General features: G+C 34.7%; 2 protein-coding genes across 3 annotated transcripts in view; one reads left to right on the top strand and one right to left on the bottom strand.

The window, feature by feature from the left end:
• Marf (Mitochondrial assembly regulatory factor) overlaps positions 1–3,157 on the top strand; it is a 48,682-nt gene extending 45,525 nt beyond the window's left edge. Inside the window, 1 exon segment of the mRNA XM_067106234.1 lies at positions 240–3,157. Within this exon segment, the coding sequence (XP_066962335.1) occupies positions 240–444 (205 nt within the window). The 3' untranslated portion in view covers positions 445–3,157.
• Mlh1 (DNA mismatch repair ATPase Mlh1) lies at positions 2,898–26,251 on the bottom strand. Of its 2 annotated transcripts, none has more exons than XM_067106551.1 (13): positions 25,865–26,251; positions 20,386–20,468; positions 17,859–18,039; positions 17,190–17,343; positions 16,358–16,634; positions 15,455–15,681; positions 13,071–13,225; positions 12,814–12,897; positions 11,022–11,195; positions 9,848–9,911; positions 7,925–8,123; positions 5,829–5,980; positions 2,898–3,584 (listed from the first exon to the last, which is right to left on the bottom strand). In XM_067106551.1, the coding sequence occupies exons 1-13, from the start codon at positions 25,873–25,875 to the stop codon at positions 3,429–3,431; spliced, it is 1,917 nt and encodes a 638-aa protein (XP_066962652.1). In that variant the 5' UTR covers positions 25,876–26,251; the 3' UTR covers positions 2,898–3,428. The 2 variants fall into 2 exon arrangements, with proteins under 2 accessions (XP_066962652.1, XP_066962651.1); XM_067106550.1 differs by lacking the exon at positions 25,865–26,251 and adding an exon at positions 23,094–23,680.

Raw genomic sequence — 26,251 nt, 5'->3', positions numbered from 1 at the left:
GATAAAATGGAATAATTCATACAGATTTGAACTAAATTTGGCACAAAGCATTCTTGGGTAAAATTAATTGAATTTTAAATGAACCTCTGCCCCCTTTAAAGGAGAGATTAAGTAAAGTAAATCTGTCTCTAGAGCTATTAGGCCCAAAGTGAGAAAACTACATTATTACTGGTAATATGAAATAGTCACAATACAGCCAATTCATTTATTTACTTCTTACATATCACTACATTTTTTAGGGAGCTCAGTGGGACATTTGCCCGACTTTGTCGATTGGTTGATGAAAGTACTAGCGAGATGCAGAGAGATGTACGATCCTTGGAACGAGAAGTGCAGCAGTTGGAGGATACTACGGCTATGGCAAAGAAGTTGAGAAATAAGGCCCACTATTTAGCTAATGAATTAGATATCTTTCAACAGACTTACTTATCATCTGATGAGTAATTACTTAAGAAAGATTAGTAAATATATAAGGTTGAGTCACAGTTTCATAATCCAAGATTATTTTGTTAATGTTCAGTGTACAGAAAGAATATTTCATATTTTTAGTATAGTTTCATCTCATCTCATATCTATGAAGGAGAGAGCATTCACTGCTTATAATGATCTACTAACTGAGAAAGGTAAGTGGCATTATTATTATTATTATTGATATTGCTACCTCTGAGTGAACCCCACAGTAAATAATGTGCCTGGATTATATTTTGGTGAAATTGATAAAATTTGAACAATTTTAGTTGTTTTGGAATCCAAGAAAAAGTAATTTGGGTAGAATAGAGTAAAATTCATCTTCTCATGCTGGAAAATATTTAGATTAAGATTGCCAAGACATGAACATTTTATTAAGTCAGGTGCCAGCTTGCAAAGAATCGATTTCTTACATGAAATTTCACCACAAGAAGAGTCATGTAGTTGATAATGTAGTTTATACCTGTTAAATCATTAGTAACTTGAATGTTTTTAATAGGAAAATACTTCATGCTGTTCATCTGTAAGCCTACCTCATGAAGTGCTTATTGTATTAAAGAACTTGAATTTCAGGCCATTAGGTCTTTTTATGGAAGTCAGTACAAATTCTACCCATATAGAATTTTAACTGCTCATTTTGTTTTACATTTTGACAGTGATTACATTTGTGCAAGACATTATTGTATTCAAGTTGCCATTTATATTAACAGTCTTAAAATGTCAGTAATTACAAATCTTACAAACTGAAAACACAATTTTATATAAAGTACTGTACTGATAATATTTTGAACTGCACTTTAGTGAGTTTTCTTGTATCTTATTGATGACAAATTTTTGCCACCATAACACTGTCCATATTTATCTTAGTACTCATTTTGAACAATATTGCTTTAAGTTTTTAGATTTTTGTATTTAGTAAATTAGGAAATTAAAAATTAACATGGGGATGTGGTTGGTAGCTTTGTAAACAACAAGAAAAATTTGTAGGGAATTGCATTTTCTCCCTGTAACTTCGTAGATAGGCTGTTCTAAGTTGCATTCATCTCCTGTAGTAGTTTTGAAAGAAGAGATATGCCCGTTTTGTGCTTAGTCAGTCTTTACATCCTTACCTAAAAGTTAAGTTTCATTAACAGTGGTTTTAGTAATTTTTTTTATCATTATTACAAGAACTTTATTTGAAAATTTTAGTATAATTTTTACCTTGACAAGAAGACAGGTTCTGTTCTAATATTTTGAGAGCAGACCATATCAATAAAGTCTAATGAAATCAAAGGAAGAGAATGTAAAAATAGTTAGGTAATGATAGAATGAAAACTTAATGATGGAATAGGGACTGGGCAACTAAGAAGGCCTTTATCTATTTAACCATTCATATTCTTGGTAATGAAATTTCTAATGTTGTAAGAGAAATAATTATTCATTCTAATACACTGCAGTGTGAGAGTGGGTGTTCTTTTCTCTTGTAGTGGACATTTTCTTTATTCTTAAATATAAATTTTATCTACTCCTACTAAAGTTTAATACACAATTTATAAGGTTTGATGCATCTAAACAAATTTCTATCAAGCAATTAACACCACAGTTAGCGGTTGTAACAGTTTTTACTTATGCAGGAAATTTGGGAAGCATTACTTCAATTGAAATAGTGACCTGAGATGTATTGCTTGGTTGTATATTCATTTTTTTTTTGTAAATATTGTACATGTCAATTAAAAAAAGGTATTGTAAATAAAGGCCTTTATAGGCAAGTGGTTGTTAAAATGAAAAAAAGTATCATGAACATTTATGTGGGAAATGTTTTCCAATATTGGTGGAAGGTAAAAATCTTAGTATGAATCTGTTATTGTAACATACTAAGGTATGAACATCATTGATGGGTATTGGTATATAAAGAATGCCATAATATTTTAAAAGGTTGCTAATTCATAGATGATTAACATAATTGCAGTTTGATGCTACAATAGTTATTGATTAATATTGCAAAGTTTTGTATCTGTGCACTTTGTGCAAAATTGTATATCAATATTCAAGCATGGTATTGTTGCACAACATTTTGGAAGCCAATCCTTATTGATGGTGGTTTAGTATCAAAATTGTTTAAGGCCTTCTCAATTTAGTATATTTTATTTTGTTACCTGAAAATTGGCTTGGATAATTATTATTGTAAATATTTTGGAACTATTGCTTTTTATAATATAACTTTAGGTCAGTTTTTCTAGAGAATGTGACCAAGCACTTGTGCTGTATTTTTTTTATAGAAAGGTTATTCTGATTTATGACTTAAAGAGGATTTACCTTTAACAACATTTAGAACTCTAGTGAATTAGAAGTCTAGTCAATAAGGTTTTGAGCTTTATTGCCTTTTTCTTTATGATAAAATTTGCATTTATCATTTTTGTATAAATACATTATCACAAGGAAAATCCTGGTAGCTTGAAATGTGTTTTATTAAAAAGTTGTACAGATGATAGTCTTTATTTACAATAAAGTTTGGTATCAGTGTGCCATTTTTACGTAGAAGAGCTGTGAATGTTAATTCAATAAATGTTTATGTACATATTTGCCTTCCCTCTTGGGGTGAGTAGAATCCCACATCATTTATGTCATTATGATGTGAAGGTGCGTATAGTCTGTTGTAGTGTAAATAATGTAAACTGCTGGACATGTTATAAATTAAAGTTTACCATAGTGTAAAAGTTTCAGTCACCTGAACATTTCCTTATCACTTTTTTCTGATCTGACTTTAATATGGCTTGATGATAGTAGTTTATCACAGTTTTATCTTTGGTGCAATAAAATGCTGCTTGTAGTTACCTAAATGATCAAACCTGTGCATTTTAGCATGTGGAAATATTTTCAGCCTTGTAAATGAACAAGTGCATACTCATTTTAGGGAGAAGTGATTAGACTACAATATAATGATCAATTATAGGACAGTGAAATCTGCTGAACTAAGTAGGCTAACATCTTTCAAAGACCCTATATAAATCTGTGAGATTTGCAATTTGCAAAAATGTGGTATCTTGAGCAAAGTGCTGTGGTGGTAGCAGAGATTTTCTCATAGCAGGATATATAACATGCTCTACCACCCACTTCCAGTTGTCGTTTGCTTCAACCTGAAAATAATAAATCACGTGGCTTTAATCAGATCTTTAAAAATACAGAAACTAATTAATTTCTTTCTGAGCACACAAAAAAATCTTTGTAAACATTTATCTTTATAACCATATACAAGATCATAATTCCTCCGTATAACCATACAACACAAGATCGTAAGTCGAAATCCTGGTTGGCAATCCTATATTTCAGTGCAGGGAAACCATGATTCCCCAACCAGAATGGATTATTTAGGTAATTTTGGATACCATAAATGTTAGTAGTACTCTTGATGATCTCTTGAGGCTGAGCAGTGAGTTAGAGGACTAGGTAGTACAAGTCCCTCTTTCATGGTGGTGGTGAATGTGATTACTTGTCCTTCTCTGTCTGGCATTCTGGATCTTTACACTTCTCTCACTATAGATCAGTGATAAGAAAGAGCATTTTACCTTTGTACCAGTATCTCTCAACTACATTTTTCTCCAGTGATAGGATCTGCAAATCCAACAACTTTTTCAGGATAACTGTTGCCTCCAATGTTCTAAAACGCCCAGATTCTCCAATGTATTACTTTAGCCCAAAATTCTGCTGTGGTATTTTAAGAAATTACAATTACTCAATGGTTTATGGTTAAATAAGCACTAATTAAGATTGCTCATTACTTTCCTGCTGATATTTTTTCTCTATGGGAGATGAGGAAGATGAGTGCAAATGAACCATATCTGACCTATAATTGCACCACAAGTGCTTGGTGTCCCAAGGAGCTCGATGTCTTTGGTACCCTACGCCTATAGTCAACTCTACCAACATAATTCAGCAGAAAAAACATTTCATTCCTCTCTGGAAAATATATTTTCTTGCCAATGGCCCTGCCATGAGAGAAATGTGAAGATCCAGAATACCAACTTGAATGGGACTTCCAACAGGTTCTTGATAACTCATTGCATAACAAAAAGGTCGAGAGAACTAATTGCATTTCTAGTATCCGTATGACTTGAATACCCCAGTTTGGTTGGAGAATGTGGTTTCCTTCACTGAGTGGATTATATCAGGAAAATGGCCTAAAATTAACTAGAACATCATGCAAGGGCACTTTCAGCAGGGATCAAGGGCATACAACACATCTCAAGAGTAAAATCTCTTTCCACCTGCTTTGCACAGTGATAGCTCTTGGGATCAACTGTTGATGAAAAGGTCCCAAAGCAATGGCTGAAGGTACTACAAACATCTCTTCATGTTAACCAAAGTTCTCTGGGCCTTGTCTTGAACAGGCCAACTTTAGGTACTGTAATCCTTACAGTTTCAGCTACAGTTTTCTACTTTTAATCTGTTCCTTTTGTCTCTCCTTACTTAAGTGTCCAACTTCTTTAACTTTGCATTGCTCCAATGTCAATCTCTTATTTAAAACAAGCCTTTTGGAGTCTAGAAAAGGGATTATGGTCTTGTCAAACTGACATATAATGATAATATTGTTAACCAAAACTAAAGACTGTCAATGGCACATCACTACAAAAATAGTAGTAGTCCTGAAGAAAATGACATTGTTTGTTTTCAGTGCAGGTGCAAGAAGAGTGAAAACGATGTTACTCCACTGACCAAGGAGCTGGTTGGGCATGCATATGAACTTTATGACGGCATCCCTACGAGTGCTAATTACAGGCCTAACATGCCCATTTATATTGACATTTTTATGAATAAAAACTCTTGCAAAATAATCCCATAGAAGGTTATTCTCTTGCAAAATAATCCCATAGAAGGTAGACAAATTTATAGGTGACCTATCATCATTAAAGAACAGGTACTATATTATTCAATGTTAATTCAATATATAGTATCCCTTACTACTAGAAGTTTCTAATACTAATGAACTTATAAAACAGGATCCTTCTTAGATATTGATGTTAAAAGGATTAATAATACATTAATACTTCAATTTTTAAATACTAAGACTCGTCAATACACCACTAAATCAGACTTATGGAGTCCTATGCTTGCAATTTTCTACATTTGCAAATATTTGTATGAATATTGAAAAATTTTTTTTAAGTTGTCAATTATTTGTTAATAATCTGAAAAATTATAAATTCCCAATACTGTAAGGACTGTTAAAAACCTAATTAATTTGAATATAGGTCCAATTCTTACAGCAGACAAGCCAAAGAATATAACAGATATGCTTTCTTATTGCTTAACAAATTGGTTTCCTAAACTGAAGCAAAGTAAAAAACTATTACATAATTAACATTTCATCCTGTTACTCTTACCTGATTTGGTTCGTTATTCCTTTGAATGCGATAAAATCTTGCAGTTTCACGACAAAATGTCTGGAAGCATTCCTTTTCATCATCCCAGTCAACCTCCGTTGCTAATCGAAGAATGTACATGGGAAGACCTTCCATAGCTGGTACGTAATCATCTTCAAATAAAACACAGTACAGTACTTGGAAATCAATACTGTAGTTTTTAGAAATAAAATCTCTCACATAAGGTAGACAGAAATAGTGACTATGAATAAAATAAAAAGGGAAGAAAAGGCACATGAATTAAATTCACTATATAAATTACTAAATAAATGACAAAAGAGTAGAGACCAGGTTTTGGGTTGGGGCCTTTCTGAATACTCAGCTTCCCAACCACAAGTAGTCAACTTTTCAGAATGAGAAATGAAAGAAGTAATGTTACTTTGAATCTCCTAACCTACCAGCACTCAAATGCCTGTAAAAAGAATACTTTAACAGAAGAGATTAAAATATGTAATGGAATGTAAAAGTAAATTACAGGCAATATTACTCTTAAAATTTTAATCTGACTACAAGAAATCTTCCATTGCCAGTTTTGAGTAGCCTGCACTTGGTTTTGTTTTTAAACCAGAATATTAGGCAAAATCATTCTTCGGTAAATTAAATGATATACTAACATGGAAATGGAAAATTATGGTAGCCCACCTTTCTTGAATGCTTAATACATAAAAGTAATGCTGTATTAGGTCTAATATATGGTATACAGAATATTCCTGCCTATGTGCAATTTTATTTTGGTAAAATGCAAATTAACAGTGCTGTAACTTGTTGCTACATCAAGTTACAGCGCCGTTAAAGGCAAAACACTGACTTACGGCGTGGCGCTGGAACGGATCCCCCGCCGTAAGTTGAGGACCTACTACTATTTTGACATTCTCAACTTTAGTGTAGCAATAAGAGGTTGGTAATGACTTCCAACATCTGCTCTTATGCAGCTCCTAACTTTTATCAGTGTTTTGAAAGACTTATTTACAAAATAAATCAATAAAGGATATTCTAGCAGAAGGTAATAACTTTTCAATTAATAATATCATTCTCTTCCTAAACAAAATTAAATTGATAAGTAAAATATAATCTTCCCTTTTTTTTTTTTTTCTTATTTTTTTTTCTCGATTGTTTTTTCTAATTCCCTCCCTTTTTTTTTTATTATTTATTTATTTAGTTAACTACTTAATTTTTTTTTATGTACTCTTTTCCCATTCTTTTCCCAGCCCGAGAAGAACCCTAAAAGAGTTCAGAGGTCTGGTTAAACAAATCATTTATAACTAACTAACTTTGCTATCTTGATTAACTGCTAAGTGATCTACCTGATTTTGTGCCATAAGCAGAAGCCTAAGTGAATTTAAAGATGTCCTTTTGTTGGAAAAGAGTACCTTGAATTACCAAATAATTTGCAGCACAAAAATTTAGAAATTGCATTTTCATTTCCAGTTTCTCCCAAGCCTTCCTTATCTATTAAATCCTCCATACCTTCATTGTTTTAACCAACTTTTGCATTCATTTCACTAACAATAATCTTTATACTGTACCTCTTTCAGGTATTTCATCTACAGCATTCTGCAATTCTATATGAAATTTGCATTTTACTTATTCTTATACATAATTCATTGGTATATAGCATACTTTCATAGTCATATTTTACTATTTTGATTTAAACCTTGCCAGCAGCAACCAGTGCTTTCCAATCAGTCAATGCCTTTGCAGATAAAAATGGGTGCAATTTATCAATTTTTGTTCTGCAAAATGAGAAAAGTTTATTTCTGAATCAATGACAAGTATATGTTTGTATGATGGATATACTTTTGAGTTATTCAATAAAGACTGGAGAAAAAGATCATCATTAAATGACTGGCAAACAAAGATAAAAGCGGGCACAACCCTCAAAGGCATCAAAAGTTACAATATAAGGGGTAAACTGAAGAAAATTGTGACCTACCGGTAAACTGATCACTTGCACAAGTACTACTGCTCTAAATAAGTTTGGATTAAAGTTTATTTTCTACCTCAACCAGAAAATAAACAACTTCTCAAACAATACCTTGTGTGAACACTCAAATTACCTATAATATATGGAAGAGTACACAGATTGCCATCGTCATCAATCTTCAGGCTAAAATAATCATCCAACATAGGACTTTTGGACTGCAGAAGAGTAACAATATAGTTTGCCAAGTCCTCTTTGTTTCCATCAGCCTCAGACCAGCCACTCTCTTCTAGGTCAAGTGCAATTAATGCTAATTCATTAATACTTGCTGGGGTCTGAAATACAAAACAAGAATATAACAATCATCACTTATCACTGCAATATATCTGAAGGCATCATCAACCCTGAGATAAATGTGGCTGATGGCTAATTCAGCATATACACACAAAAATTCATGCAAATTAAAGGAAGAACCAAGGAGGAACCTATATCAACATAAGACCTAGTAACACAAAACAACAGAAACAAGTATATGCAAAAAGTGTTTTACCTGTCTAAAGTGAGAGAACAAAGATTCTTGTGGAATTTTTGAACAGAGATTCTTGTGGAATTTTTGAAGTCCACAATTTGCTTCACGGTAATTATAGGTAGTCCATAACTGGCTTTGTTATATAGTAAAAAATCAATTTTCCCATACAGACCCATCATTTATGTGCCCAGATTCATGGTCTTTATATGCCCCCAGACATGCACTCTTTTGGTCTACCAAGAACATCAGTCATACGACAGTATGGGAGTCGCATGTGCCAACTGAGCCTTAAAGGTACCTGTTAATTACCAGCTCACGGTTTGTGTAGTCTGGATGAGATTGAGCGATCTGCATGGCTGGGATGGAAATCCTTCAGAGATGAGCTTACATGATTGACTGACTTAAGATTCTTTGCTGGTGTGACATCAAAAGGTTGCTAGCAAAGATGTCATTTATTAAAATGAGAAATAAAAACAAACTTAAAAAAAAAAAAATTATGCATGATGAATTATATCCTTTGCAAAAGATCAGTTCCAAAATAACTGAAAACCATAAATTTGTTACAAAAAAACACACTAAATGCAACTGGTATGTCTTTACTATGAAAAATTGTTAAGCACTGCGATTCATAACGAAAACTGTCAAAATCACAAAATAATTTTGAAAAATACAATTTTAGCAGATTCAGCTCTTACAATTTGCACAGTTGTTACCACGATGCTCTGCTTTAACTACTAGCAGCAAAAGACAGGAAGGTGCAGACTGTTTAGATGATGCACTGAGGGACTTGACATCTTTGTTCAAGTGTATGTTTACAGTGTAAGGTAATAGAGTGTATGTGTAATTTCTTGAAAAACAGATCAAATGGGCATAGAGTCTTACCTTAAACATAATCCCATGAAGATATATTATTTTCAAATTTACAGACTCAAAATCTTTTATAACTCCAAATTGGTAAAGATTTATGTCTCTTTGATTGCAAGCTTTGTAGTTGATGAGTCACTTGCCAGTATCTTTACTCCACTAACATAGTTATTAGGTCATGGAACACAGAGAGAGAGAGAGAGAGAGAGAGAGAGAGAGAGAGAGAGAGAGAGAGAGAGAGAGAGAGAGAGAGAGAGAGAGAGAGAGAGAGAGAGAGAGAGAGAGAGTCCAGTCCCCAGATGCACTATCTTCTGCCTTTTACTTTTCATCAATTTCCTCTCGACCCTTCTCACCTAGCGGTCCAATTTCATTAAACTTACTCTGCTCCACTCTCTCCTTTTTACCTTATAGTAATAAATCCCTTGGCCAGGCACTATGAGGGTACAAATGTGACTCCCTGGTCTTATTAAACTAAATAACAACTGCATTCTTAGGCAAAGACTTGAAAGCTCCATAGATTCTGAGGACTTCAATATACAATGAATATAAACATTTTAATGCCGTGTCTGACTTCCACAGTCTAAAAATATATAAAAACTGCCTTCTATAATACAAAACAGAGATGATAACAATTAAACAGAGATGACCATTTGTTTGTTTACTTACTGAAAGCTTAAGAACACCAAAGTTGCCAAAGTCAGCAAGTAACAACTGATAGAACAGCTCTTCACTGAAATGGATAAATAGTTTAGTAAAAGTGTTCTAGTATACTGTAATATCAAATTATTACAACATTGCAATGATTTCAATTAGCCTAAAAATAGTTTAATCAGATCACTGAGCTAAAAATCTTACCTCTCCCAAGCGTGGGGCAGTTTGTAATTATCAAAGAAATATGGTAGATTAGATTTATCTAACAAACTACAGCTTTGTAGAAGCTTGACAATTGTAGAATGAAAATGTTGAAGACTGACATTTCTTTAAGGGAATGGTGCTCAGTGCCTGTTGACACTGAGGTCTGAGCATTAAGACATCCATTAATCATAAGATGCTTTACTTTGTGTGGACCTCATCCAAGTTCTACCAGTTTAACCTTGAAAAGAATGCACCCACTCCATCCTACCAGAATTTCCCACTACTCCACACTTAAACTCATTCTATTGGGCAACTGTGTGTTCCCATCCCAGCAACATATATTGTGGAACTGGAAAGATTTTAGTTTGTTCTCCAAAACTTCATACATATCCTTTGGATTGGAGTTGATGTATCACCTTCAAACATAATGTTTCCAGTACAACTCTCCCTTTTGTCACCTCTTCTCTGAACTTTACGGATGTAGGTTATAAAATCCTTTTCTGAACTTCACAGATATAAGTTATAAAATCCTTCCACTGAGTCCTATGAGACTAAAAATGTGACTTAGTGGCCTTGTTAGACCTTTTATTACAATAATAATAATAATAATAATAATAATAATAATAATAATAATAATAATAATAATAATAATAATAATAATAATAATAATAATAATAATAATAAATCCCATGAACTTGCATGGATGATTTCTGTGCAATTTTGTTGTGGCTTAGGGCTGGAGGAAGAGTGCATCTGGCAGGTGGTAAACCCAAATTTTGTCAGTTTTGCAACTTTCAACTGAGAGAGAAAGAGAGAGAGATTGGAGGGGGTATTTATAAAAAAAATTTCAAGAGCCTCTTACATTAAGTGAGAGGCAGAAGTTACAACAAGACAAAAGTTTACAAACTGGGAGAAGAAAAAGTAAACAACAGAACAACACAGCACTCAAAAGGGAGATGGAAAAATGAACTTTTACATATCTTACCTAAGTGATGAAGTATTTGTTAAGTACAATTTGTTTCCATGCTGAATAAGAGCATACTGAGGGTTAACGCAACCAACAAATGTCATGTTCTTGACAGCTTCCCTTAAACCAGCATGGCAACCGTTCTCAAATTCAGATATTAGCATCAGAACACTTGTTAGTCTTATTTCACGCCTGAAAAAACAGAGATCAATAATTGATATTTATATCTAAAAGCTTAGTATGTATCCACATAATATATGTATGGAATGTTCATGAGTAATGAAGCCAAATTTTACTACGTACTATTCACAAAACACCATTATTCATCAATAGGCAGAAAGTTTGTATGGAAAGACTTACCAACACCAGATGAAAGTGGATTTTTATTCTATCATGGATAGTCATTTAATGTATAATCAGTTTTAAAAGTATATTTGATGAACAGCAAAACAAAACAAACAATTCCCATCATCTACCATTCTTTAGATCCATTTATATTTCACTTTACATGGATTCATTAGTTTTAACAAGGCCCCTCAAAATCATGGCTAAAACAGTTCAAGTAACAACAATAACGGTAGTGTAGCTCAACAGAAAAATTTTTTTATTAATGCAAGCATGAAATTTAACATGAATAATATACTACAGGCCATTTGGTAAGCCAGGGTGATAACCATATTTCAAGATGGCTGCCATATTGATCTCAAAGTCTATTTTTCTAATAGAAATTGATGTAGTTTGTCAGTCTATAAGATCTTAGCATTAACGTGTATGTTTTTATGCATGCTCTGATGATTTTCTGTATTTCTGATACTCATAGATATATATTTGTCTATCCACACCTATTTTTTCCTGAGTGCATGGCCACTGACTTTTAACAATATATATTTCAATACCTACTACTATTATAGTAAAAGCAGTACCTTGTTTTACCATTTAGCCTGTGTTGCACAGACCGCTGACATGGTCTTCATCACTGTCCCAGCTCTTACCATGGCTCTTAGAAATGCATCACATCAACAACCACAACATGGTACACCAGCAAGCACAGGGGGAAAGGGGGGGGTCTACTTATGAGAGAGATACTGTTGGATACTACCATGGCATATGGTAACCTAGCATAGGATTCAATGTCAGCTACGAAAGTGCATATCATAATGCTATTTGACCAACACCAACTTAGTTACAACACCTGAACTGACAAGTGCAGAACATGTGATCCAAACAAGGACAAAGGGGGTTGTAGTTATCTGAGCAGTGTACAGATTGCTCGATCTAATGACACTGGAAGAATGATCCAAATACATATACAGTAGAGCATAAGGTATGATGGTCAATCTCATGCCAGAATATGCTCATCATAGTGATAGAAGGATATAATCTCAGCCTTTTATATATAAAAAATATACAGAAAAAACAGGATATGGAAAATCCTATATCTATACACATAAATCCTTCCAAAAAAGGAAATAATTGTTACAAGTACTTGATAAGGATTATTCTTCTATTTCATGCACTCAATATAAAGGTAATCAAAATTTGACTTTGCAGTATCACGAAAGTTACAGATTTCTGTTCAACAATACAAAGTTAAACAGAGCTCATAAAAGGAAAACCTCCGCAGTTGCTTCTGAGGAAAGCATCAGCTGCAAAACAACAAATGATTAAGAGACTCCAAAGCAACAGAATGCAAACTGTATGAGAAATACGCTTTTAGATGACATAAGACATGATTTAGCAATGAATCTGAATAAAAGACTGAATGACTGTGCCAAGGCATTTAGCAGCAGCAAATGCCTGCAGACCTTACCGTTCTGGTTTTGGATCATTTGAACTGGAATTTCCACTCTCTTCAAAATCCTCATCCATCTGCTCATCTTTGTTCCGTGCTGGTCTGAAAATTACAGATATAGTTTTTACAATGTTTATTATATTCCAATGATAACATCAGCCTCAGGTAAAAACCCAATAAACTAAAATAAAGTACCTTCAAGGACATTTTATATGAAGCATCAAGCAGTTTTCCAGATTCTTTTTCTTCATTACACTAATTTTTATAGAACTTACTTCGAGAGAAACTTATCCAGCTTTTGATCTCGTGAATCTGTCCTCACCATCTGATGTGCGTATATCTTGTCTTTCTTTTCACCTGAGCCACTACTACCACTTTGCTCATTTTCATTTACCAACTCTGGTGCTGGGTTAGCTCCAGGCAATAATGCCTGTGGAAAGATTAATAACCAAAAGAAAAATTTATATATCTCCTTTAAAATGCTCACAAAATTGCAATATTTGATTTGTATCCAACATCAAAACATCCACTTAACAGTATTATTAATACTTTACTATAATTTACAAAGAAAGGCTTACAAGTTATCTATAGCCTGCCTATTACTTTTAAAACTTCATCTTGGACATATACTTCCTGTGAAAACCTTACAATTTTTGCAAGTTATTTATTATAAATTACATGAACTGGAATGCCATTAATTTCAACCCTAGTAGATAAAAACCATAAATTACAAAAATACTCAACCCTAAGGAATCAGCACTAAATGCCTTTCACTAACATTCTTATCCTACTGAGGTACCTATCCAAACATTTTACAAAGTCAGAGAGGAGACCTGGATTTTAACCTAATTCTAAATCTTTCACAGGTTCTTCCATTTCAAGTGTGTTTTATATGAAATATCCCTTATAATCGAGTATCTTTCTGAAGCTGCATCTGAAGACTGGCAAGAAAAGCACTAGCCATAGGACTACAATCACTTGACCACTGAATTTTTCAATTGTAAAGACCATAAAAATGCCCATGTTTTATAAATGTGATTCAATTAGAGAACAGTCCCAATTTTAGAACATTGGTATCTTTGTGTCAAGTCACTGGATTTGGCTGCAGGTAGCCTGAACATTTGACAATGCAGCAAACAGACCCAGCAAGAGTGTCCCCCAAACCTGCCTAAATGCCTTGTACACATCAGTTTAGGACCACAAAAACAGAAAAGATCTGACAGGGCCTACACTAAGCATCTGCCAACACGCTGAAAACTCCTGGACAAAACATTGGCACTATGACAACATTTTTCTCTGCCCAAGCAAGAAGACAGAGAGAGACTGACTTTATGCCTCCCTGATTCAGCACCTCAGCAGTGGTAATAGTGTTACTGGCCAGGACCCCAAAGCAATAACCTGACAAAACTGTCACAAATACTTAGAGGTCTAAGAAAGCAGTCCATAACTCCATGAGGTGGATGTGCAGATATTATAACAAAGTCAAAACTTCCTAATACTGTAATTACCTACATTTGTCAAGCTTAATAAGGAGCTACTTTCTGGACAAAATGTCTATAATAATGATATTTGTAAAAGCTTCCCTGCACACAAGCTGATATATGTTTACAATAAAACAGGGATTTTATGCTCTTTTGTACTAAAAAAAACTGATGACATTTGCTATGTAATTATTCAATAGTCTAATCCAATGATCAAGATAAAAAATGCCCTTAGAAAATGAATAAGCAAAAACAATAGTCAATGGTAGAGGAGGCTTTACTTATCTGAAATCTGATAAATGTATACAATACTTTCATAACCCAAATTATAAGCACATTTTAAAGGAAACACGCCATTGTTACAATAGCCTGTTATTGTGACAGTTATGCGAGATAACCTCATCAAAACACTCAGGAAGTGGCATGCTACTTTCCGTTAGTTATTCTCAATATTTGTAAAGCATTAAGCATTGTGCCATATGAGGCAGAAATAGTGATGAAGTTGTTTACATGAAATAAAATTCTGAATTGGTCTGTCACAGATGAAATTAGCAGACAGGTTAGAATTTTTTTAAACATGATTGCTTAAATTAGCAGTTTCCAAACAATCTCAAAAGTATTGTATACATTTATCAGGTATTACAGTATTAGGAAGTTTTGACTTTGTTTTAATTATTATATTGAACATCACTGAAGGGTATACTGTTCGAAATTTGGCCAATTTTTCATCTCTATTCCAACAGGGAACTTATATTGGCAACCTCAATACCCACACCCATAGAACAAATGCATGGTTCTTTGAAAAGCAGCAGGATCCACTTCTGTTGAGGTGACCATGTTTTGCTTATTTACAATAGTACAGGCCCTATAAAGTGATCATAAATTTTTTATCCATTTATTATTGACAAACTCCATTTCACCCGTATTCTACCAATCTCATTCAAATTAATTGACTTAGTTCAAAACAAAAACACAATACATTAAATTCAATCACATAAATATCCTTATAAATTTTAATTATCTACATACCCTAAACTACTTTTCAATGACTCCTACCATCAACTCTTTAAAATAGAAATTGGGATCAAGCAACATATTAACTCAATTTGAATTTAAAAAATTAACATCACATATTACCCAAGCACATGATACTCTTAAGGAATCAACTTGCAACATACCTGAGTGTAAAATGTTCTAGATGAATTGCAGCCCAGGAGCCTTGTTTCCACAGCCTGCTGAATCTTTTCAATGATTGATTCCTCATGTAAAAAGTGAACCTCATGCTTAGTAGGATGAACATTGACATCAACATTTTGTGGAGCGATTTCCAAGCTCAGATACATAAATGGATGACTGTTTTTAGGTAAGTATGATGCATATACAGTTTCAATGGCTTTCCTCAGTGCTGAAAATAAGAAAATTCTTCAATAACATTCAAGGTTTGCTTATTTTCACATGAAATGGCAAAGAAAAGGAGGAAAGCTGGCAAAACTTTTAATGGCTAAGTACTAAGTTTTACTCACCTAAATGAAAAATGGAATAATTAACAACAAAACACTTCAAACAAGTGAATCAAAACCATGAATATTTATATGCTCCACACAATTCAAAAATTTCTTGTAATTAGGTGAAGGTTTCATGAAAAAAGCAACAGCTAATCATTTGAGCACTTGGATTCTTCTCTTTTCATGCTACACTGATTGGGTCTCTAAGCCTCTTGCTTGGTACAGAACCAAACAAATAAAGACCGTTTCTTCATAACAAAATTGAAGAATGTCTTATCTAATAAAGATATGTCCACAGCTTTCCATAACCTAGCAAACCTTTTCTAAAGTCATGGTTGATCTGCTTTTGCTTATTAATGCAAAGGTTTGCACTGCGATATATTTAATAGCAATAACATTTCACATTATTAAATAGAAAAATTAGCTTAACTAAAACCCTTATTTACATATTTTAGCTCTCATAAGCCTGGCATTATCAACACCAAGTTACATACAATGAACAAACATTATCAGAACCAACAACTATATACTAATTTATTAAATGCTGATAAAATGTGAAATACTTGCAACACATACCTGTCGAATCAACAAGCCTATGATTGATGAACAACAAAAAGACACATTTCTTCACTGAATAATTAGCATTGCTGATATGGCCATTTAATTTAAACTTCAGCTTATCATCTTCTAATGACAGTTCTAGAAGTTCTCTGGCAACTGAAGGCCCAAATATTATTCTTATGTTATCCACAACAGTTGAATTTGGAGGAGTTCTGATATCTGTAGAATTTTCTCCTTGCTTCTTAAGAGTAAATGAGACCTTGGAGTTGTGTACAGCATACCTACTCACAACCTGTTGAAGTATCATGAAGCACAGAATTATATAGCTAAGATTGTGAAATACTGTAGGATATTATATTATCAAACATGAGGTTTTTGTTGATAAAAAAAATAAGCTGGATAAATCACTGATCAATAACATTCAAATAAATTTACAGTTCTTGAAACCAGTATGAATGTGAACATCTTTCATTTCCATGCTCCTATTAGAAGCTATGGACACTGCCCGAATCTCATGGCCCCCAATCTGAACCTCAAATACCTGGGCCTCAGAAGTGTTCTTATATGCATCCAAATCATCTTTCTACACCAAGAGGAAATGGTGTTATACTGGCTTTAACCTTCAATGTGCTTTACATTTAAATAATCACATTCCTCTTTTATGATTTTATTTTATTTGATTTATGACAGTTTGATCTGATGACCTGGCACAGGAACCATTGGGTTATTCAGTACAACCTCTTGTTTTGAGGAAGACAGCCTGAAGGATGCTATATATAAGTATGTTTTGATGGGCATGTGTAAATCAAGTCATCTTCATATAACACCAACAAAGTCTAATACTAACCTCAGCCACTTTGGCATGCTCTTCTCCTGGGCTTTTAAGTGCTTTTCTGCGTGTTGCTACATTATAAAAGAGATCTTCTACTGAAATCTGTGTACCCTGATTGCCAGCACATGGCTTTGGGGGACCAGTTAACTTGCTGTCAACATACGAAGCTCTGTGTAAGAGAATCAGATCAAAAGTAAATATGTCATCTTTCTTGAAACTATCATTTGGTACTTCATCTTCCAAGATAAGGCAATAAGAACCATAATCACTGTCTACAAATAATTTTACCACCAAACTTCAAAAAAATATTTGTACATCACAAAACAGTGAATTATCCCCACACTTGCCAAGGTTACAAAATGACCAGCACAAATTGGCCTCTCTCTTTTTTCTGACTGCAAAAGATTTATTTTTCTAAGCATACTCAGCTGTCCCAATACTGTGCCATTCATTCTGCCTTTAAAATAACATTCTGAAAATAATCAGTAATTTTCCCAGACATAAAAACCAAAGTATTATTCCCAGTGCAAGCTGATAGCGGTCATTTATTTAGTATCCACTTAGAATTAAAAAACAATCTATAGGCAACTACAAAACATTAAACCAACACCCTACCAAAGCAAAATTAATGAACAGAATAAGAACTCTCTCAACACTCAAAAAAATTTGTTCCTAAGAACTTACTTCCAAGCACATTTAGAATCATTTGTCCGAGTTGTTATGGTTAGATGGGCAACATGACTAATGGATGCCAAAGCTTCACCACGAAACCCATAAGTAGCTATTGATGTGAGATCTTCAAATTCCCGGAGTTTGCTTGTTGTAAATCTCTCACAAACTATTTCAAGGTCCTCTTTACGAATTCCTGTAAAAATAAATTTTTTATATAATTTGTATTTTCCTTGGCACAGAAACCAGAACCTTTTTTGTAGTATTCCTCAGCTCAAGCACAAGGTAGTTAACAGGTGGTTAAAAGGGGGTGAGTGGGGGTATGCCAACTCTGCCAATTCCACACACTTTTTCTTTGGCATCAGAAAAAAAAAGTGGGGTGGTTGAGTTGGGTAGTATAATAAAAAGGCTCTGGTTCGCATGCCTACAAAAGTAAAAATTACTTTAAGAATTTATTTGTTCCCAAGGAAATACAAATCATTACCTTTATGTTGGAGACTTACTCCTTATGAGAGGTCATCTCTCTCCAATGACTGTTAGTTGAAACCCACCCAGAAATTCCATGTTCCTGGTCAAGAGAGAGAGAAAGTGCAGCATAAGGATAACATAGCGATAGGGCCCTGAGCCTAAGCGAGTGTGTCTGGATTCTCACTCAGAAACCAAGTGTGACCCACATCAGGGTTATACAAGTCAGAGTCTGGCGGATACAATTGACAGATTCAAAATATAGCTCTGCAGCTCCACCACCTCTTGCTGAAAGGAAAAGCTGAAGGAATCATCTCATCTGGCAAAGCTCTTAGACTAGTTGTTTGACTGAGTAGCTACTTGCAGGCACGCCCAGTCCAGACCACTTGACTCATGACTTAAGCAAGATGTTTTCACATCTAAAAGGAGCTGGGTGATTGCACCTGTTGAGTGACCACCACAAATCCCCAGAAGGAATTTGGGCAACTGTGGGTGATATCTCTCGGGAAAAACGAAGTAAAGTGGTCTGATCCTCCAGACTCCTGCCCTCATTACCCATGTTACCAGCAAGTTACTACAAATTGTTTCAAGAATATTAGGAATCAGATAGCAGGACCGAGTTAGACACCACATGACCACAAGGAGAATTGCATATGTCCCATATACTGAAAGCAAAACTGTGTAGGACCATGGCTGAATGTTAGTTGCACCAAAATACCAGGAATATTGACTATTAGGAGTCAGATAGCAGGACCAAGTTAGAAACTATAAGGGAAATTAGAGGAGTCCCATATGTTGAGAGATAATGATGAAGGGGAGATGAAGATGGTTTGTTAATGTCCTTGCACACCCCCTTGAGGAATAGTACATATTGTCAGATAGGCTGCTATAATCATCACAAAAGTTGGATGACCCAAACCTATTTGGATGAGAAACAAGGCTTGAGAGCAGTGTTATTTGTGGTAGACAAAGCATAACAAAGACACAAGTGGAAGAATTTCACAGGGGACCTCTGCATCACTGTGTTGGAGGGTACGATGAATTTTTCCATCGTCACCTTAATAAACTTGGACCATCTTATAAGTTTACCATCTTCCCTCACTCACTTTGCTAACCTAAATATTTGCTCTTCTCTTCTCTCTCTGCTGTGCTAAAATGTAGATGCCATTCCTTGAAACTTCTCTGTGCTTGTCATCTGCCTTTTAGCCCTATTTACCCTGCCTACATCTATTTCCATTTCCCTACCATAGCTTGAAGGCTCTCTTCTCTTCACCTGCCCTTTGCATAGGTTCAATCTTTGTATAACCCTTCCCCATAGCCATCCAACATATTTCATCTGCCTTCTTTCTTTTTGAGAATATATTTGATAATACTTTTCCTTGATATTTCTTCTTGACTTTATTGTTCAGTTCCCATGTTTTTATTCTTTTGAATGGGACTTTTTTTTTTTTTTACACCTTTCTATCATTCACTGTCAACTAAGCTCACAGCAAACTATGCTGTGATAAGCAAGCCTCACCCAGTATAAAACTTACAATCCTTATCTTTAATGCTATCCATAGTTTTCATCATCATCAAGCCAATATGTATTTCAGGCACTCCACCCTTATATATATATATATATTACCAAAATCTATCTTGGTTTCTTAAACACTCTGTTAAGTGGTACTGTGCAGTACTGGGCACGTCAGATCAACAAATCCATTCTCTGCCAATGACCAGAAAATGCTGCCTTATAGTATCGTTCTGCCAGGCCCCGATCCCCCCCAAAAAAACTGTCTATGCCACACAAAATATTAAAATTAAAAAAATATAGCTGCTTTTCATTATGAAATACAGAGGGTACAAGCCCACAACTATACTGTGTTAGGTTTCACCTAACACAATTAATACCTGCTCATATTCAACATCTGTTATGCACTTCTCCCAAAATTAAGTAAAATTAAGAGGGAGTGTACAATCTTCACTATGAATACAAAAAGTAATGAGATAATGAAAAAAACAAAGCTTGACATGTAATACACCAATAATTTACAATATTTACATATATCACTGGTGCATAAGGAAAATTACATACCTGTGCCATTATCCTGAATCTGCAGAAGTTTTAAACCGCCTTGCTTGACTGTCACTTGAATCTGAGTGGCTTTGGCATCCAAACTGTATGAAAAATATAACACATTTGTAAACTCTGGATCAATACTACATCTGTTATGCATGTGTACCCAAGCACTATTTTTAGGCTTATGGAAAAAGATTTATGTGATCACTTAGGCCTAAGCCTATTCACACTTTCATTAAAAATTCATTGAAATATACAAGGTAATACCTGAAAACAAAAAAATTCAAAAAATTCATATTTTAAAAAAAATATTGCTTTACATTTTCATATTTTTTACAACAATACTGTTTTAGATTAACATCTACATACTTTACTGTTTTATCATGGACCTGTGATCATTAAACTATATGACATGAGAACACACCTAACATAAGCAGACATCTCAGTACAGTATAGGCCTAAAATGCATAACTGCATTTTAATTTTGTACTTGAACATTACTGAGAGAGAGAGAGAGAGAGAGAGAGAGAGAGAGAGAGAGAGAGAGAGAGAGAGAGAGAGAGAGAGAGAGAGAGAGAATAATAATAATTAGCCTAAGCCTAGCCTACTACTACACAAGTTAGAAGCCCTACAGTTACACCAAGCCACTTTTAAGTTGGGTTAGGTGATGAACTCAATAATAGACTTGGCCTAGTCTAACCTACCTCAGGATAGGAAATATACAATTCTGATCAAGTTATGGCCTAGGTACGTTAACAATACAATATTTATCGAAGCAGGTCTATGTATGGTAAATTCATGTTTGCTGACTGCCAAGAACACTATGCTTAATGTCTGCATGGTGAAAAGTCTAAGAAATTTTAGGATTGCCTTTTTTTAGCATGAAAATTTAAGGAATGTTGGCCCATAATCGGATAATACATTCTGACTTACAATGGAATGCACTTTGATGCTCACTACCATCTAGTTGAGTGAGAGCCATGAAATGAGCTAAAAAATTGTCTATAAATCTAGCAAAGAATTAATTTGTGCTATAATTCTCTAGGATATGCTTATTTGGATATTAAACTATGAAAAAATGGTTAACTATAAATAGTTTTTTAGGCCTTATGATTTTTGCCACGTTCCATAATGAAAAGCCTCAACGGCCTCCTTATGCAGCCTCGGGCAGAAAGATTAATTTAATGCATACAAGAAAATTTACCTTACAGTAAAACAGCAATCACACAAATTAGGCCTCTGTTTGTTTCCTTGTACAATACTTCTCAGAAGTAAGGATGCTGTTGCCTTTTTTAAGCTGGCGGCCTTATGCCAGCACATGCTCTTGCCAATTAATCAGAAGTGATGAAACATGTTTCATTCTTTATGACCCAAAATCTCAGACACACCTCATATTCATTCTCATATGGCTGCTAAGCAGGCCTAGTATTACATTTTTTTTTATTTCACACATGCTGTCAATGAATTCATCAATTAGGCTATTTCCTCTATGTATGGGTAGATAAATATAATCTTTTACTTATTAATATGATTTGTAAATTATGGAAACTTGCTGAAGGTTAAAATACCTTTATTACAACAAAGACCGTCATTGCTTGGCTCAAAGTACAGTGTATCGAAGTTCACAGTACTCGCATAAATAGCTACTCAGCATGGTCATCATAACTACTTCAGCATGTGACAACATACCTGGTAAGCTCACTAGTTCAAAAAGAATTGGTAAAATTTTATAAGTTGCCAAGAAGACTCCAGCCAGCCATTTTTGTGTGAAAGAACAATTTGGGTTTTTCATGCAAAAATGGCTAGGAAATGATAGGACACTAAAAGAACCTAAAAATACCAACCTAACATAACCTAAGGGTGTTTACTGGTTACAATTTTGCCTTATTAGCTATGGAGGGGGGGATAGCATTGTCTTACCTCATAGCCTAAGTCATAATTTGATTAATTTTTCATTTATCATTTGCACATAGTGTTTATGGGTTTAAAATAACGAGAATGAAGAGCTTTTTAAAAATGTAGGTTACCATTTCATGTCGTGTATTGGCAACTTATCAAATAATACCAAAGAATTTCTAAAGTAGAAAAACAGCAAATAGCCTCAAGGTTTCTTTGATTTCTGAGTTTCAGATTTTGTTCACATTGCCCGTCTCAATACTGATTTATAGAACTAACCCCTAAAAGCAAAAGTTCTTTGAATAACATAAGGTGAATCTTATGTCTCTCAAATGACTTGGAGAAGAAAATTATTCATTTACTAAGAATGTCATTTTCTTATCAGTTGTTCTGGTTATTCTTAATGTACTATATATCTATAACTCGAAGTGTGAGAATGTGAAGATAATTTCACAATCTTTCCTACCAGAAATTGTTAGTACAACAATGTAGATGTAGACTTTCCATTTAGCCTAGAAAGTAAAGATATGACTAAACTTAGGCAAAAATCTTGGCACTGGGCTAATAAAATGAGTAAATTACGTTACACAGATAAATATTCGTGATTAACCATTATTTAGGTTAGCCAAGGCCTGGGCTGTACAAGCTATCTTGAGTTTTGTATCAACCTGCCATACCAAAAGAAACAACGCATTCATCAGTATCATATATAAACCAACACCAAATAAACCAGTTTCCACCAGCTTTAGACTGAATGTTAACTGTAAATATTTACCAGGTCACACGTATGGCCCAAGACTTGTCTAAACCAGATCGGCTAAACTCACCTATTTTCTATCATTTCTTTCAGGGCATTACAAGGTCTCTGGACCACCTCCCCCGCTGCTATTCTGTTCACGACCACCTCCTCTAACTTCCTAATTTTTCCCGGCTCCATGACAAGTCAGTGAAAGATGACAGGAGTTAAGACGACTGAATAAATGTCAGCGATTCCTGCGACTGGCATTTGCCCGCGCACAGTTTGTTCAGCTCGGTTCTGTTTGGTTAGGAGGTATTGCCTTTGCATCGGCACCTCCTGAACACCATGGACCTCGTTTCACAGTTCTCTCATAGTATTTCCTCTCTTCTCTTCTACCCCTTTATCCGTAAACAAGAAGCTTCCTTCTGTGTTTTTCCACTTTCTTGTTACGGATGCTGTATATCTTTAGCCTTTACCTCGTCTTCGCTTAGTTCTTTGAATTTCAGTATGAAGTGGTTAAGATGATCCGCTGCCCCAAACAACGAGCGCGCTTCGGTGTGTCTTCCTCCATGTTTTTCTTATTGTTTTTGGATAGGCAATTTACTCTAGTTCGCTAAAGAGAAATGTATGATGTATTGTAATCATAAACTATCTCCTCATTTCTATTTTCCATTCCCTGTATATTACTAGACTACTCCTACTGTCGACGTCTTCCTTCCGTTCTTTACTACCAATCTTTTTTCTTTATTTCCTTTTTCTTCGGCCTTCTGAGCATGCTTTCACCTATTTCCTACATATTATTGTTTCTTCCTCTTCCAGTTACGCTAAAACACCTTCCAGCAGATCATTTTCCCTTTCATTTACGTTCTTCATAAACTAAATTCTTCCACTCGGTTTCTCGTTTTTACTTCAGAAATACCTATCTCTGCCCTTAACACATATTGCAGCATTTCTTGGTGCTCCTGGCATTTTGTTCACCATCCCGTTTTCTATCTACTGCAGCCTCCTTATCTCTTTTTCACTGACGTTATTCGCGGCAGTAGTATAATATATATTGTTGGTACAACTGCTTCTTTCCAATAAAATTTCCTCTCAATTATTTATGGCAGCTTTTTGTTATAGCCGAATATACCATTTTGCTCATTTCTCCACTTTTTCGTTATTTCCTCTTTTGCGTCATGAACTTTTCTTTTATTATCCATCATTATTTCCCAGTTTCATACTTTCCGTTATTTTTATGTCCCATCACTAAATCATGCTTAATATTGTTGCTGTATCTTTTGCTACTAGCAGGCCCCCATCAGCGAAGAATAACGAACTAATGTTCGTTTGTAAATCCGCCTCCTTTTTCTTCCTTATCTTTCGTAACTTTATATATCCTCTTTAACAAGATTGTGCCGCTTTGCACCCTTGCTTAATCCCACTTGTAAGTGTAATTTTCCACATCTTCACTCGCTATGTCTATTCTGATAATAGTCTTATCTACTTTATAAACTTCCGCTACTGCTTCAGTTACACGAGGGTATTATATATCCTTTCCCGCTTCTATTAGCCCCTCTCTTTTGAGTAAGCAGTAAGCCTTCTTAAAATCCATCGATATCACTATCAGTCATTGCTTCCTTCTATATATCTTTTTCTACACAGTACTGCAGTGTGATGAGGAAAACTACTTCCATTCCTCCTGTTGAAAAACCTGTTGCGTTTTCTATATTCTTGTCAATTGTAATTTAACTTTATTTGCTCTTCTATTGCAGATTTACAGTTACTGAGATATTTACACATTTAAACTTTTTCTGTTCTTTTTTTATGTTGCGGGATGGATAACATATTTTGAACGTCTGTTATTATTTTCATCTGGAAATGTGGGTACATGGACAATGCCGAAATCCGACTGGTTCCTTTGTTCTAAATTTCCTTTAAGTGGGATTTTGGAGTTATGGCATCGCATGAAAATGCCAGCTTCAATTCTCATCATGGTTCCCTTGGTGCAGAAATGTAACTTGTTCCTTGGGTTATTTCGACTAATATGAATTTTGTGTGTTTTTTTTTAACAATTTTGCCTTTCATTCCAGTGACAAATTATGGGGGGCCAAAATGGGAAAATGGGGTATTTGGGTAGGGAAAATACCAAATTATGAAATAACAGGGACATATTCTGATGTTCTCGTAATTGCCTATTTCTGTAATTTGATTTTGATTAAGGTTATGTTTACCGAACCTTTCAAAGTGACACCACATGCTACTAGGTAAGTAACAATCTGGTGATCAAGGTCATTGGTGGGAGCCAGGTAAGACCCTGTTCCCTAAGTTATCTTAGGTTGTAACCCTGTCATTTATTTAAATTTACTGTGCTCTAAGTTTGGATAGGTGGAGGGTCCAAAGCTCCACTGTTCACGAAAGGTCCCGGTGACCTATATTAGGTTAGGTCGTAACCCTATAATTTTTAATTTATAGTAGCTTTGGTTAGGTTCCTGAGGCAAGTAAAGGCCCAGTATCCTAGTATAGGTAGGGTTAGGTAAATCCTTGTATTTAACTAATTTTGAGTTTTCCCACACCCTAAACTCAGGTTTCTCGCTGTAGTTCCCAAAATTGTAGGGCCTAAGGAGGGTCCATTATCTTTAGAATTACTAATTTGCTACCAAAACGTTAGAAACATTCAGAGCACACATTAAAACATCAAAATCATATCTTCAACTCTGGAATGCAATTACGGTTTAAATTTAAAATGTAATTAATTTTTTATTAAAGTGCCTCATATTTTTGTCTCCCTGATTTCAAGTGGAACTTAATGTACAGTCCTGGGGCTGCAAATTTAAAGGATCTAAAACAAACATTCGAAGCACACCTTGTCTCAAATACCTTGAAACCATCCGCAACTATTCTTGTGCTGACTCCATCCGCTGGTTGTATTATACACAGCAAGTCTTTCAAATAATCAGGACACGCAGTATTGGTAGCTTGCTAGTTGCAGCCATAATCGAAAGTTTGTGGATTTTGATTTTGACAATATTAGTCATGAAAGCGATTTCCGTTACTTTCTCTGAAACGTCGTCTACATACGCGACACACTTGTAAACACGGTTCACTCAGACATATATAACTCTGGGTATGAAGTCACATCAGTCACTCATACTGTGCGATTCACAGGAATCTTTTCAGTGTGGATGTAACCTGTCAGTTTATCTACTAAAATACTGTATCCGGCACTGGAACAGCAGACAGCGTAGGCGATGGCAATCCACCGTT

The sequence above is a fragment of the Macrobrachium rosenbergii genome, chromosome 7 (genome assembly GCF_040412425.1).
Source record: "Macrobrachium rosenbergii isolate ZJJX-2024 chromosome 7, ASM4041242v1, whole genome shotgun sequence".
Lineage (NCBI taxonomy): Eukaryota > Metazoa > Arthropoda > Malacostraca > Decapoda > Palaemonidae > Macrobrachium > Macrobrachium rosenbergii.
The sequence above is the reverse complement of the archived record's forward strand: the minus strand, read 5'-3'. Positions and strand labels throughout refer to the sequence as shown.